The 16,025-nt window shown below is 38.6% G+C and overlaps 1 protein-coding gene across 2 annotated transcripts; it reads right to left on the bottom strand.

Annotated features, from left to right (window-relative positions):
- Positions 1-1,916: 1,916 nt before the first annotated feature.
- On the bottom strand, positions 1,917-9,849 carry FGG (fibrinogen gamma chain). 2 transcript variants are annotated; one of them, XM_068989883.1, is made up of 10 exons: positions 9,706-9,849; positions 9,562-9,606; positions 9,197-9,380; positions 8,992-9,085; positions 7,368-7,498; positions 6,938-7,071; positions 5,842-6,026; positions 4,117-4,394; positions 2,643-2,809; positions 1,917-2,138 (listed from the first exon to the last, which is right to left on the bottom strand). In XM_068989883.1, exons 1-10 carry the CDS (start codon positions 9,775-9,777, stop codon positions 2,124-2,126), a joined length of 1,305 nt encoding a protein of 434 aa, XP_068845984.1. In that variant the 5' UTR covers positions 9,778-9,849; the 3' UTR covers positions 1,917-2,123. The 2 variants fall into 2 exon arrangements, with proteins under 2 accessions (XP_068845984.1, XP_068845981.1); XM_068989880.1 differs by lacking the exon at positions 1,917-2,138 and having other exon boundaries at positions 2,145-2,809.
- Positions 9,850-16,025: the final 6,176 nt, after the last annotated feature.

Here is a 16,025-nt window from a genome sequence, read left to right as displayed (position 1 = left end):
CCAACCCAGGATCAAACCTGGGTGTCCTACATTGTAGGCAGACGCTTTACCATCTGAGCTACCAGGGAAGCCCGTGAAGAGGTATAGATGAAAGTTAGAAGCCCCTTCCCATCAATCAATCCTGAATTACCCAACACGCAGACCATGTATGTACTCTGGACACTCCAAAAACAGGGGCTCCAAATGTTTATGAAAAAATGTTATAATTGATATTTGAGGAGAAGCATTGGAAAAGTGATCATGAGAAAATCAGAAACTTTTGGACCTGTATATTTATTTTGTTTAGTATTTTATTAAATTTTATAGATCAGTTGGAGGAGAACAAATATATACAAATAATGCATGTATGTCAAGACTACATTCTACTCAAGATGTATATGCATATGTACTTTTCCATACTTCTCACTGTAAAGTTGTTTTTCATCTTAAAGTTTCACATATTATTTAGTAAATGCTTCTATGTTCATACAGAGTATACATTATAAGTATATATTATACTTATGTAATCATTGCATTCATTGTAATCATTGTACTAATAAATCACCTTGCTTGTTCATTTTTCCAATGTTAATATTTTCTAAATTTCCCACTGCTAATAAGTACTTATTTAATATTTAAATAATTATTTACATTTCTGCATAGAGCTATTTTCTTTTTCAAAAATAATTTTCTTCAGATAAATCCCTGGAGTGATATTGTTATACTAAAACTTATTAATATTTACATAACTGTTCTATGATCAAGTAGCTCACCCATAGGATTTGAATATTCTCAAGGGTAGATTGTATGTATTCTGCATTTACAGGTGGTTTGGAGCATGATGAGCTGGAAACAGGTAAGGTTGGGAGCACGTTGAATATAAGAAGGAGGCAATTGTCATTATCCTGGCAAGAGATATATTTCCCAACTAGAATGCTGGCAGTGAGTATAGAGAAGGAAATGACTATAGTAAATATTCAGGAGGTAGATTTGACAGACTTGATGATGTAGGGAGGGAGGAATAAGGACGACTTACTCCTGGTTTCTGGAACTTGAGAACTAGATGGAACAGAACAGTATTGGGAGAAAGGAGGACGCTACTATGGCCAGCACAGGGGCTGGTACAATGAAGGCACTCGGTAAATAGTTGAAAGAATGCTTCATGCATACATGAATGAGTGCTACAGACAATCAGTCTTGTTACTCTTTCCCCAAAGTCTCACAAGGATTTGATTGTATACCTATAAGTTGACTTACTGTTTATCTCTTCGATAGGATGCTTTTAAAATCAAGATTCATGAAAACAAAGAAGTGAGAGAATTAGGAAAGAAACTGTGAAAGGGAAGGGAATCCAAAGTCAATCCTCAGGACTTCAGAACCAGTAGATCTTCCCCTGCCTAAAAGAAGTCACTTTTTACAGTCAGCCTTATACCAGCTTATGAGACGCAGCTGTTCCTTACAGAGACTGGAGATTCTTGATCTCCGGTTATTGCAATAATGGCTTCATTCCACTTAACTTGTCCAGCAGTGAGGGGCTGGGCAGATTGCTCCCTGGAGCTATGCACTCTGAGTTGCAGTTCTCTCTAAGGGCCCACTTTTGGCCACAGGAGCCTGGAGCTCAAGGGCTTTGCTGAGAGAATCCCCAGACAGCCTTGTCTACAGCTGCACTTCAGGTACCATCAACCGTTGTTGTGTGATTGTGACTTGTGTTTATGTTTTTATATCAAGCTTTGTCATTTGGGATTCTGTATATTTCTGTATTTGTCTTATAAGCCCTGCAGGGCAAAAGCCATGATTTCTATTGCCTTTGTAACTCCCCAAGAGTCAGGTAATGTTTAGCAAAAAGTGAGGACTAAGCAACTACTGATGATTGCCTAACTTTATTAAATTGAAGGAAAGTGATGGTTTTTAATGGTCAATAAAAGGTACTACATATCTAGTCTTAGGAAACAAAATATTTATTGAAATGGTATGTAGATAAATTATCACCGGCATAAAACTGTTAGTGGAGTTTTCAACATAGGTTCTTTTTACTCTTAAAATGAAGTGAGGCTTTGCAAGTCCATTGTCCCATAGGAAAAATATTATCTTTTTCTTTTCAGATAAAGTTCTTTAAAAAAGTAAATCACTTTTGAAATGGTCTTTTATACGTCTCCAGCCTATGATCAAAACAAAAAATACATTAAAAAGATATAATTATCTCCATTAAAAAAGAATAATTAAATAGGAATGATTTAGAGGTAATGAAATACTTAGGCATTTGAATTCCTAAAGTCTGCTCCTGTTATATTAGTATATACTAAACTATTTTTTAAATAATTTAAAAAATCACAAAGACACAATTATGTGTGATCATTAAAATGTACAATATCACAATGAATTTATTATATATTTAGGAAATAAGCTAAAATATTATCTCATCAAATAGACAAATTTATAATAACTCTGTGTTTAGTAACTTGGAAATACAGTTCAAAGTGAGTTTTAATTGCCATTCAGGGCTAAATATCCTTAAAGAAAGACTTAAAATTAATAAATATGGTAAGAGAAAACGAGGAGGAAAGTTCAGGAAAGTTTCTGCAACTTTGTGGGTTAACAGAATGAACAGCTCAAGGCAAAATGGCTTAGTCGTATTCTATTTCAACGTGATGTTCCACTCCGACCTTTTTGGCTCCCCCCAGGTGGTGCTGCTGTCCATCAATGGCAAGTCTGTTAAATGGGATTATCTTCATGGTGGTTTTCTTCATGGAATACCACCTGGATTTCCAAGTGGCCCAAATAATGCCATTATCATAACCATTAGGAGTAGATGATTTTGAGTAAGTGCCACCTGAAACAAACCACAGATCTGCATATCACCACTCTGGAATCTCCTCCCCTCAGACAGTCCATAAAGAGCTGTCTATTATGAAGGCCACTGTCATTTACACCAGATTTATAGTGCTATCTACTAACTGAAAATATCTGTAGAGACTCAAATTCTAGATTTACAATTGACATAAACTTATTTATTAGACAAACCGTACGTCTGTATTGTGTTTTCTGGCCACACTCTTAATTCAAATGTATCCACTGCTAACAGGGCTAGAGCCCCCCATTTCCCTAGTTGGTCTCTCTCCCCAAGCTAAGTCATGCTAGGCTCTGCTACTATGGACCCTCTTCCTGAAAACAGGTTAGAATGGCAGTCATAATTCTTCATCGGTTGGGTACAGGTCATCTGAAATCACAATTGTACTGGAAAATATTGGGCTTCCCAGGTGACACAGTGGTAAAGATCCTGCCTGCCAATGCAGAAGACGGAAGAGATTTGGGTTTGATCTCTGCATCAGGAAGATCCCCTAGAGGAGGGCATGGCAACCCACTCCAGTATTCTTGCCTGGGCACTTTCCTTGAGAATTTTTTTCTAATTACATGGTTTGTTGGTGCAAAGATAAGTTAGGTTTCAAAAACTTATTGTGAAAACCGAAAGGCAAATGTATGTAGTTTTAAGAGGACTCCAAGTCACCTCTTGGCTAGGACAGTGCCCTAAGAAGGTAAGATTGCTCATTTTAATGGGTGAGGACTTCCCCATGCATACCTGTTGGGGTATTCCAATAGTTTGTCAGTAAGTAAAACCAGTGCTCAGAACTACTCCATCCTTAGGGCAAACTATAGCTTGCCCTCCCTCGTGCTAAAATAAGTATCTACACTCCTCAGGCTGGATTCTTCTTCAACTTTCATGGACCTGTAGACTTGCCAATATATCCCTGCCCTTCACTTAATTCCTCTAGAGACTGCTCACTGATTCTATCTGACACACAGCTCATGGGAAGCTGAGCCAGGCTACTGTGTTAACAGCATAGACATAGCAATGTTAGTCCATCCAGATAATATATAGGGTAAGACTAGAGGAGACACCATAACCCAAAGTATCAACCTGGATGGAAGCATCATCAATATCACTGCATAGTTTGCAGCAGGTGGATTTCCTATAGAGGGAACAATTTCACGTATAAGCTAGAATTATCCAATTCTGGCTTAAAATAAAGAACTATATAGCAAGCTCCCAATATCTTTACTAATTATTTCTTACTTATATTTAATTTTTTAAAAATATAGATCACACACAAATTCATGTATTAAGAAAGAAAGCCATACCTTGATAATAAACTCCATTGAGGTGGCCAGCGTGACATTTGTTCATCCACCAACCAGATCCATCCTGTTCAGCACAGTTGCCATCAAACTTATCATTGTCATTGTCCCAAGTACTGAACTGCATGCCATTATGGGATGTGAAAAACTTGTCACTAGAATCATCGCCAAAATCATAGCCATCAAATGCATCTCCAGCATCTCCACCAATGAAGTAAGCATATGTCAGGCGGTATTTGTCATTTTCACCCGTCACCTTGAATGAAGCATAATCTGCAGTGCTACAAAGATGGGAATAGAGATCTTAGACCCTGAGCCTTATAAGTCATCTCAGAAGTTCCTTATTTCATAGGACAATTATTAGGAATTTTAAACTTTGCTTCATAAGTCTGAACTGTGGTCACTGAACAAAATTTTTCACAAATCTGGCATGGGATAACAGGTGTGGGAAACAGTCTCAAGGTCATCAGCACCACCCAGGATGGGTCTAGAAGCTTTCAGAACATCCAAGGGAAAACTAAAAACCTCAGCTATCCTGAATGCTTTTTGCCTATAGTATCCTAATATCTAACCCAGATATATGGATGAACCTACTTTCACATTTTCCACTTTTATCTCAGGATGTAGCAGGTACACACAGTTCTCATAAACCACATTAATTATCTGAAAGTGAGTGGCCATTAATTAATGCAGCAAGCTGAAAGGAGCTATAGTTCCACTAGTCACTCATACCATCTAGAGGGTTTTTTCTTTCTGAAGGAAATGTGGGAGTGGCAAGGAGAATTTCCTTGAGCATCACATAAAAGGAGTGATTCCTGTGCAGCCCACAAAACATGAACTGTAGGGTCAGAGAGAGATTCTCCCCTGGAAAATCATTGTACATGAAAGCCAGAATTCTATGGAGGGCAGGGAAGAATGGGCCTTGGTGCATAAACAGAGATTTCCAGAAAATATTGAGCTTCCCTGATCTCCAGGACTTAGGAAATGGGGGATGCTCTCATAGGAGAAGGTTTACTGACTGTGGTATTATACTTTCTGGTTAAAAATTTTAAAAGTAAAAATATACATTTGGGCAAAGACTATATTTCATCATGTCATAGACATAACAAGAGGGTTGGATATTGTTTTCAATTTCAATGAGGTATACAACACTTAAAGTGCCCAGACAGCTCTGTGCATAGAAGGAACTCTAGCTCACCAAAGGTGTCAGCTGATTTCATTGTAAGGTAGCTCCTGGATTTGATTGACTGGATTTGATTCCAAGTCATTAAACACTGGGAAATCTTAAAAAGCTAGATTACTTTCCATCCAGGATAGCAGCTTAAGAAGGTGGGTTATAAGAGGTGAACTACCTGAGTTTAAATCCAATGGATGCAACCTTGGAAAAGTTAATCTGTAAAATGGAATTAATGATAATTCCTGCCTCATGAGCTATTTGGATTTAAGTTATCATTTCATGTGCAATTTATGGTACATAAATGCTCAGGAAATATTAGCTATTGTTTTGTATGATTCCAGGGTAAGTGGATTACACCAGAACACTCAGATCCTGCCTGAATGAGACCTAGCGCCCCGGACTGCCCAAGAGCCAAACTGACTTCTGGGGAACATAGTTGAATGTGCTCTTCACATCTGCCAGACTGTTTTCCCCATTATTCTGCTGAGAGCTAGAAAGTGCCTACTCCAGGGTATCTCTACAACAAAAGTTAGAAGTCCTCTTGATAGTACCTGGTTCTGCCATTCCAGTCCTCCAACTGTATTCTTAATACATAAGGGATGGTAGACTGTGTGCTTATCAAATGAATCTTCTCATTTCCCAGCCAAAATTCTGTGTTTCCAGTAGGAGACAGATGTCCAAACCCTTCTTTATATTGAATCCAGTTTTTCTTGAAATCCACACTGCCATCAAGCCTCTAATTATGCAATTGCACAGGCAAGAGGAGAGAATGTATTATCAGTGCACATAAGGAAAACATTAGAGCCATTTCGTCCAAAATATGGAGGCTATGATTTCATCATTTACAAGTGACCCTGGGCTAGCTGCCTAAGCTTGCTCACCTGTCTCTTAAATAGGAATAATGATGCTTACTCCTCAGGGTAGTTTCAGGGATTACACCAGAGAATGTAAAAGTACCCTAGAAGAGGGCCTGGCACATGATAAATTGTAATCTAGTAGTAGTTTTTAAAAGACTCCTAGAGGACTTCAGAACATCAGCTTGACGTTGCTGATTCTTGTACTGATGGTTGAAAAGGTCAGCCGATTGCTCAACCTGTGTCTACCAGCTAAGCTCCCATCACTCACTTGCTCTGAGTGCCCCCTGCAGCCTTAGCTGTAACAATGGTCAAAGGTAAACAGAATGCAAGAGGATTTGCAGTGGATGCCTGGGGCTGGTAAAGGCTACAGAGGGGCCTGGTCATGGAACAGCCTGACTGCACCCCCTGGGGGACACCATCTTCTTGCGATGGGCAGCCCTAGGTCTTGATGTAGATATCGAGAGGTCCCTCTGTCACTATGAGATTGTGATCACGTGCCATCGTGAATCTCCTACAGCAGGGCCAGCATAGTAGAGAACCTATCTCAGTACAGAGTGAAATCAGACTATATCCTGACTCTGTTACTTATTAGTCATGTAACCTTGGGCGAGTTATTTAGCCTCTTGTGCCAAGTTTCCTTCTCTGTAAACAGGAATAAGCAGGCCAAAACTACCACAACGGAAAGTTGTGAGTGTCACTGAATTAATGCTTACAAGGTGCTTGGAAAAGTATCTGGCATATGGCAGAACAATTAGGTGTCTATTAAATACACAGGGGGAGGGAAAAATACCTTCTGAAACACAGTCCATCCATTTCCAGACCCATCAATTTCACAGTAGACTAAGAACTGCTGCTTAGCTTTCAGAGGTCTGATAAAGTAAAGTCCACTCTCTTTGGCCCCCTTATTGGCAACGTCTTGGCAATCTGTAAAAGAAGAAATTTTTATGGTGGTTTGAAATCCAGGTAAGATTGTGTCAGCCTTGAAAATTTTAACATGTCAGAAACTATTCATATCCTGAGAAGTATTTTCTTATTTCTCAATCATTATTCCTTTCAAAGTAAATTTTCAGCTACTCAAGAAAAGTCTAAGCAATTAGACTGTTTATATTTAACGGCTAGACACTGTCCAATGTATTTGCATACATTCTAATATATATAATCTCCTTTACTTTTTATATCTGCTCTGATGAACTTAATCTCAATATAAACCTTTCACTTACCTCTCCCAGTTACGTCATGTATTTTCACTGTATCTTGACAAGGCTCTTGACACTTTTCTTCAAGCTGGCCCACTTTCTGTTTTAGGTTAATGATTTTTTGATTGTTTGAGTTATATATTTCTTGCAAAAATCTATAAGCAAAATAGATAACAGATTATTCTTTTCAGATGAATAATGTTGTATATTCTTTTAAAAATACCACCTTATTTTCTCAAGAATTATTTCCTGACAAATTACTCCATTCTTGGAAAAAGTTTAAAATGATATTAATAAATTGAGGTGAATTAAAATTCTAGGCTTTTTGGAAAAGAAAATAACAAAGTCCTTGCCAATAAACCATATCACTGTAAGTGATCATTCTGATTTTCGTTTCTGCATAAAAGGCAACAGATAATAAAGTACACAAGTGATGAGCCTGATTAAGACAACATGGTGATGATTCTTAGGACAATATTCTTAGGGAAGGAAAAGCTCTGTTTAGAAATTCACACATGCTGAAGCACTGTTTCTTTTCACTTGTGGATTTAACTGAAGATCTATTTATGGACTTCAGTCTATAACTTACATGGGAAAAGTATCTGGGGTATTATCTTACATAAAAGAAAACAACAGATATTTTCCCCTTCTTAATGGTTCTGTTTACACAGCTTCAGAAAAAAGCTGGGGAAAGTGAGAAATGCTGCTTTTGCAGTTCCTCACAGGACTACTTGTCCATATTCTGAAATGACAGAGAACTATTATGCACAAAGACTCTTGTCTCTGAGGTTCTGGATAGACAAACTATTTGACCACTTTTTTTCTCTACTGCACTTTGGACATTTTCTGCACTATAGTCTCCTTCAGTCTTAACGACAGGCAATAATAATGCAAATCATATTGCCAATAATAATGACAATAATGATAATAATAGTATCCCTCTGATACCAAAAAGGCGATAAATCCCTTCTGGGCCACTTCTCCTCAGCCACCATTTATCTCAATTTCTTATGCTACTTTTAGAATAATTTAGGATAAAAATTGAGGAGGAAACTAAAATTGTGTCTGAGACTCAGTGTTCAGGAAGTCTACAAGTGCCTGGGAAGTTGTTACCAGAGACATTTTACTTTCAAGAGAAGGGAGGACAATACATGATTGCAGGTTCCATGCAACAGGCAGTTCTACAATGTTTGTCACACAAACTTGTCTCTTAAGGCAGGTTCTTTTTTTCTGCTCTACCTTTCAATATAATTTACCAAGACCATTCCTATGCCTCTGCTCACAAATTCCTCACCACCCATTTGTTGACATTTTTATAAAAAGAATTTTATTTTCAACACTCAAATGCCCATCAGTTTGAATTTATGTTGTAAGACAAATTGGAGTGAGGACAAAGAGTTTGGTAAATACGGTCACAAGGCGTTTGAAGATGTCTAAAGCATCTTTCTCCCACATGATTATTAAAAAGTGATCACAATCCAATACAACTCATATTGCCTACTTCTATCCCTTTCAAGATGGTCAGGCATCACACCAATTAGATACTACAGCTAGAAAAAGATAAAAAGATTACTTCTACCAAAGCTTGGCATACTGAATAAACCCCAGCTCAGTCTTGGAAAGCAAACTAAAACAAAAAAATGCTTACCGAATTGTTGATTCATGGTTTGATATCAGTGTTTCATATTTCATAATTTCTTCCATCATTCTCTTGTAATTCTTGGTAGCACCCTCTATGTTACCTGTAATATGGGATCAGAGATATAAAAATACATAAGCAAACAGAGCCACTAAAATAACAGCAAAAGCGCTTCATAGATGACTCTCTCAGTCAGTGGCAGTTAGAGTCTCACTTGGCTTTGACGGTTCATCAGGGTTATAGCTGATCTTGATTGCTTTGACCAGCTCTGTGGCTTCTGATGTTTTGTTCTCAACCTGATAGAAGATGCCTTCCAAATTTCGTAGATCCTTGTCTACACTGGTTTGGTAATTAGACAGGAATTCTGCAATTCCACAGGTAGTTGGGCAGTAGCTACCCTGAAAATACAACAATAGTGTGATTAAAAATCCTGATAAATAAAAATAGGTAAAACCTAGACTATGTTTTTAAAAAGTCTAAACTGTCAAATGATATTTGCTAAAGAATCTCTTATAAGGAATAAAAATTCCTCTGCCCAAGTCCAGTTCAAACACAGAGAGAAACATAAAAGCAACTTACAAATCTTTCATCTAAGATGCAGCAATTGTCTCGGGTAGCAACGTACTAGAGGAGGAAAACAGAGAAATCTCACTTGCTTAGCAGATATTTTCTTATTTTCAAGCTTTCCATGTAAAACATACGTTTTGTAAACAGCACACTTACTGCCAGGCATGCTGAAGAAAGCAATGAAAGAATGTAGAAGATTACACTCGTAGGGTGCGAGGACCAACTCATGGTGTCGGCGGGCCCGGGGCTCCGAGCCTGGAAGGTCAGAACTGTGACTCTCGGGGCTTCAGTTGTCCCTTTATTTAAGCTCCAAGGACGGTAGGACCGCCAGTGGCTGAAGCCGATCACGGGGCCTTCTTACCAGAAGGGCGGAACGTCTTTCCCGTCTCTTCCTCATCCTGGCCCCGGACCAATGTTCAGTCAGCTTACTAGATTCTGCACACGGGGCTAAGCTCCTCCTTGCTGGCCCAGCTCAATGCTCGTCCTGGGAAGCCAACTCTCTGCAAAGGCTAGTGAAGCATTGACCGTCGCTAGGAGGAGGGAGAGGACCCGGGAGGCGGCGTGATGCAACCACTTCCAGGACAGATAGAGCAAACACACACACCGCTGACCTCGGCCAGGACAAACTGCCCCTGCCTTCAGATGCAGCCTGGTACCATAACCCAAATAGCCCGAATTACCGCAAGTCAATTCTGAGACGGGGGGATGAGGGAACACCAGTATTTTTAACCTGTGCCAATGGCAGGTGGAAACTTTGCCTTCCACCAGGTCTCAATATGTCGCTATTATCAGGAATGAATGCCTGACCCACTGCTTTGGCCATTTTCCTTTTTCAAAAATTGAAATATGATGAATATATACCATTATATTAGTTTCAACTGTACAAAATAATAATTTGATATTTCTATATATTACAAAATGATCATCACAATATAGTTAGCATCTGTCAGCACACATAGTTGCACAAAACTTTTTTTTCTTGCAATGAGAACTTTTAAGCCCTACCCTCTTAGCAATTTTCAAATATGTAATACAGTAGTCTTAACCATAATCACCATGCTGCACATTACATCCCCAGGACTTACTTACTTTAAAGCTTGAAGTCTGCATCTTTTGACACCCTTTATTCAGCTGTTGATTATTTTCATAAACTGTCAGTTTGCAGTGGGCTTTTTTTTTTTTTCCAGATGGTTGCCTGAGGACACATGCCCCCTTCATTTATTTTATTTTGTTAACCATTTAAAAATGTTTATTTATTCACTGGCTGCTCTGGGTCTTTTCTGCAGCTGCAGGGAGCGGGGGCTACTCGAGTTGCGGTGCATGGGCTTCTCCTCTGGGTGGCTTCTCCTCTGGGTGGCTTCTCCTCTGGGTGGCTTCTCCTCTGGGTGGCTTCTCCTCTGGGTGGCTTCTCTTGTGGAGCAGGGGCTCTAGGGCACAAAGGCTTCAGTAGTTGCGGTGCCTGGGCTTGGTAGTTGCAGTCCCCAGGCTCTAGAGCACAGGCTCAGTAGTTGTGGAGCACAGGCTTAGTTGCTCCGAAGCATGTGGGATCTTCCTGACCAAGAATAGAATCTATGTCTCCTGCACTGGCAGGTGGATTCTTTACCACCGATCACCAGGGAAACCCAATTTTTTTTTGAAGTATAATTTACAATGTTGTGTTAGTTTCAGGAGTACAGCAAAGTGATTCAGTTTTATATATATATTTTAAAAATAATTCAAAAGTGTGTCTATATGTATGTATGCATGTTCAGATTCTTTTCCATTATAGCTTGATATAAGATACTGAATATAGCTCCCTGTCCTGTACTATGAACCTTTGTTGGTTATCTGTTTTATAAATAGTAGTGTGTATATATTAGTCCCAAACTCCTAATCGACTTCTCTCCCGCCTCCGTCCCCTTTAGAAACCATAAATTTGTTTTCTATGTTTGTGACACGATTCATTTGTGTCATTTTTTAGATTCTGCGCACAAGTGACAGCATGTGTGTCTTTCGAGCTTACTTCACGTAGTACGACAGTCTGTAGACATCATTTCCTTTTCCATGGCTGAGTAGTATGCCATTGGGCGCACATGACACATCTTCTTTATCCACTCACCTGCTGGTGGACAGTGTGGTTGTTTTCGTGCCTTGGCTATTATAAATAGCGCTGCTGTGAACATAGGGGTGCATGTATCTTTTCATATCGTGGTTTTCCCCAAATATATGCTCAGGAGTGGCATACATTTACATTCTCACAACAGTGCAGTGAACTTTTGAGCTCAGCCCCTCCCTTTGTCTAGAAGTATCAGCTGGTGTAGCACCATACCTGCTGCAGATGGGAAACAAGTCAGGAGCCTATTTTGTTTTTCCTAAGGTTCCATCTAATTACTTCAGAGCAAAGCCTGGCTACAGGAGGCAGGGGATAGAAAAATCCATGTTGCATATATTGACTAGGAACATAACTGGAGGAAAGGGGGCAAAAACTAGGCAGGGGCTGTCCTTTTCACTCTGACCCTCAAGTTTCCTTGTGTATTGGGACAGTATATTTATTATCATCTCCAATTAATAATTTATAATTATGTACTATCATTATCCCTCCTTTTAATATCCCTCATTTCATTCTCTGAAACCAGCTTACTGCAAATTTTCATTATATATTTAGTGGGAGAAATACATCTAAATTGAGATAAATACTAATACTTCAATGTCTAATCCTAAATCTTTACAAAGAAATAATTGTTTTGACTTGAAACAAAGATAAATGTTCCTACTCGGTAAATAATAATTATTGTAACATAATGAATGCCTTAAAACCAGATTTGTTGCCTTTTCTTTCCTCCTTAATAGTTACCCTCTCTGATTTACCAGTCATTGTCAATCACATCACCAAACATCAGCCAATTAAAGTCACACAGTCATCTTCATCTTCCTCGTTTATTCATCTCATCAGTTGTTGAAGCTTATTAATAAAACTGCTTCCTCATTGTCACTTCTGTTTTATTGCTGTTTTCTATTTCCATTGCCAATATCCTAAGAGGGCCAGTTTATTTCTTGTCTAGACTGCAAAAAGATGAGAAACAATGGAAACAGTGAGAGACTATTTTCTTGGGCTCCAGAATCACTGCAGATGGTGACTGCAGCCATGAAATTAAAAGATGCTTGCTCGTTGGGAAAAAAAAGGCTATGACCAACCTATAGACAGCATATTAAAAAACAGAGACATTACTTTGCTGACAAAAGTCCATCTAGTCAAAGTTGTTTTTTTTCAGTAGTCATGTATGGATGTGAGAGTTGAACTATAAAGAAAGTTGAGCACCAAAGAATTGATGCTTTTAAACTGTGGTGTTGGAGAAGACTCTTGAGAGTGCCTTGGACTGCAAGGAGATCCAACTAGTCAGTTCTCAAGAAAATCAGTCCCGAGTATTCATTGGAAGGACTGATGCTGAAGCTGAAGCTCCAATACTTTGGCCACCTGATGCAAAGAACTGACTCATTGGAAAAGACCCTGATGCTGGGAATGATTGAAGGCAGGAGGAGAAGGGGACGACAGAGGATGAGATGGTTGGATGGCAACACTGACTCAATGGACATGAGTTTAAGTAAGCTCCAGGAGTTGGTGATGGACAGGGAAGCCTGGCGTGCTGTATTCCAAGGGGCCACAAAGAGTCGGACATAACTGAGTGACTGAATTGACTGAGACTGCTTATGCACACTGGCTGTTAACTGATTTCCTTTCCTCTTCAATGGCCTCCCACTCTAAATGTGTTGTCACACTGCAGACAGATTCATCTTCCTGTAAATGTAGCTCTGATTATGATATTCACCTGCTTGAAAACCTTTCTACCTCCCATCACTGTGAATGTAAACATAATAGACATTCCTTCCTACCACTGCTACTTTTTCTCTCTTGTTTCCTGCACTCTCTAGTCTGGCCAGACTGAATCACACAACATCCTTAATGTGCATATTGCCCCATCTCTCAGATATGTTTCCTTTTTTATACACTGCTCCTTCAGTCTGGATTCCTTCACACACACTCCTGCATCTCTGGCTGTATATTCATTGCTACTCCCCCCAAACTTGGAGAAGAGCATGGCAACCCACTTCAGCATACTTGCCTGGAGAATTCCATGAACCAAGAAAGCTGGCAGGCTATAGTCCATGGGATCAGAAGGAGCTGGACGTGACTGTGAGACCACTACTGTTACTACTACTCCCCCCAAACAAAACCCAAGCTCTGGAGGCCAGCTCCTCCTCTTTAATAGCATTTCAGCAACCTATACATGCTGCATCCACCTCATTAGACTGTAAATACTAATAGCCATTTTATGGCAATAGCCATACAAATATTATGTATGTATGCTCAGTTGCTCAGCTGTGTACAACTCTTTGGAACTCCATGGATTATAGCCTTCCAGGCTCCTCTGTTCATGGAATTCTCCAGGCAAGAATACTGGGGATTCTCTAGGGGATCTTTTGGAACCAGGGATCAAACCCTAGTCTCCTGCATTACAGGCAGATTTTTTACCATCTGAGCCACAGGGAAGCCCCTATAAGTATGTTAAACATCCCATAATGATTTGATAACACTAAATTGAATTGGTCTGGAAGTAAGCCTTTAAATAAAGTTTGCATTTCTAATAACACTTAAAACTTCCAAATTCTAAATGTAAGTGACTTTGGCAAGGGTAATTAGGTAAAGGGAAATGAATAATCAATGAGAAAGTAGCTATTGATAAGGTGGATGTATAAAAATTGTTAATTAGAAACCAATAGCCATCTTCTATAAAGGAACAGCTAGTGAAAATATACAATGGAAGAAAAAATGTACATATATTTGTAATTTCTACCACACATATATACATACAACTAGATAAAATATCTAAGGAGAAATTAACAAGAAATAAACAAGATTGATATTATTAAAAATTCCAAACAATACTATCAGGATATAAAATAAAAGCTCGTGAAAATTAAAATCATGCTCTATTCCTAAATAAAGAGATTTAATAAAACTGTCAATTATTTCTGTGATAGTTTAGAACTGTATTGATATTATAATAAGGCTAAATTCTTTTTTTTTGTTGTTCTTTCTCCTTTTCTTCCTTTTTACCGAAGAGTTAGGTAAGATGTTTCTAAGTGCAGTGAAAAAAAAAATTATCTTGGAAAATTCTAAATAAGAAAAAAACGAGGGCAATCTGTCTCTCAAACATTAAAGCATGTTATTAATCCATAATTTTTAAACAATGCAATACTGGACCATGGTAGGTAGATAGATAAATATTCTTCAGATATAGGCCTAAATATACGTTGATGTTTAGTATGATCAAGTTGACATTGCATAGGGGATGATAGAAAAAAATTATTCAGTATATGGCATTAGTATGGTGTTAGTGTAATTGGGAAGCTATCTGCAATGAACTGCAGGCTGATTCTTTTATTTTTTATTTGAATTAATTTATTTAAATTGGAGGCTAATTACTTTACAATATTGTAGTGATTCTGCCATACATTGACATGAATCAGCCATGAGTGTATATATGTCCCCATCCTGAACACCCCTCCCACCTCCTTCCCCATCCCATCCCTCAGGGTCAACCCAGTGCGCCAGCCCCAAGCACCCTGTCTCATGCATCCAATCTGGACTGGCGATCTGTTTCACATATGGTAATATACATGTTTCAATGCTATTCTCTAAAATCCCAAGAGGAGAGAGCATTTCTCTCCTAGATAAGAGAGTAGTTTAGGTGGAAAGGCCACTCATCACAGATGAAACGATATTAGGACCAGTCGACTTGCCCTCATGAAAAGCTGGGCATCTTACCAGTAAGCATGTTGGGCAGAGCATGTTGTCACTGACTTTCTTTTTGCTGAAGCCCATAAAATATCGACTTCTTGAATTTAAGGTAACAATGTATAACTTCACACTAACTATATATATATAGTATATATAATATAACTTCATATATACAAGGTTAATAAACACTTCAATTGAGGAAACTGGAAATTCTTATATAATTTTGGACGTGTAGTATATTCTGGTTTGGGGCTGACTTGCCTTAGGAGCTAACATGTGTTATCACAGTTTTACAGAAAAGGCTTGTTTTCTTTTTCTCACCAGAATCTCAAGTCCTAAATCAGAGTCCTATCAGATAAGATGCTCTCTGAGGGAAAATGACCAACAGTGACTGAGTGACCTGCACTGGCCTTGCATTCAGGCACTTGGGTTTTATTAAATTTTAACTACTTGTTGTCTTCCATGTTTGGGATACGTTTTTTCCCCTCTGATAAATTATAAATGATTAATGAATTCCAGGAAAGAAGAACATTTCTTAAATCAAATTTCTTCTGTATCCCAGTTGATTTTCTGAGAAAATAGCATAGGCAATATTTAAGCCAAAATAATCATTTTATTTAATTCAGAGGTCAGTGGGCTTGCTTATGGATTTAATAATTTCCCAAATCACCCATCATCCATTTATTTGTGCTCTGAT

Source organism: Capricornis sumatraensis, chromosome 17 (genome assembly GCF_032405125.1).
Source record: "Capricornis sumatraensis isolate serow.1 chromosome 17, serow.2, whole genome shotgun sequence".
Lineage (NCBI taxonomy): Eukaryota > Metazoa > Chordata > Mammalia > Artiodactyla > Bovidae > Capricornis > Capricornis sumatraensis.
This window is presented reverse-complemented; position numbering and strand designations above follow the sequence as displayed.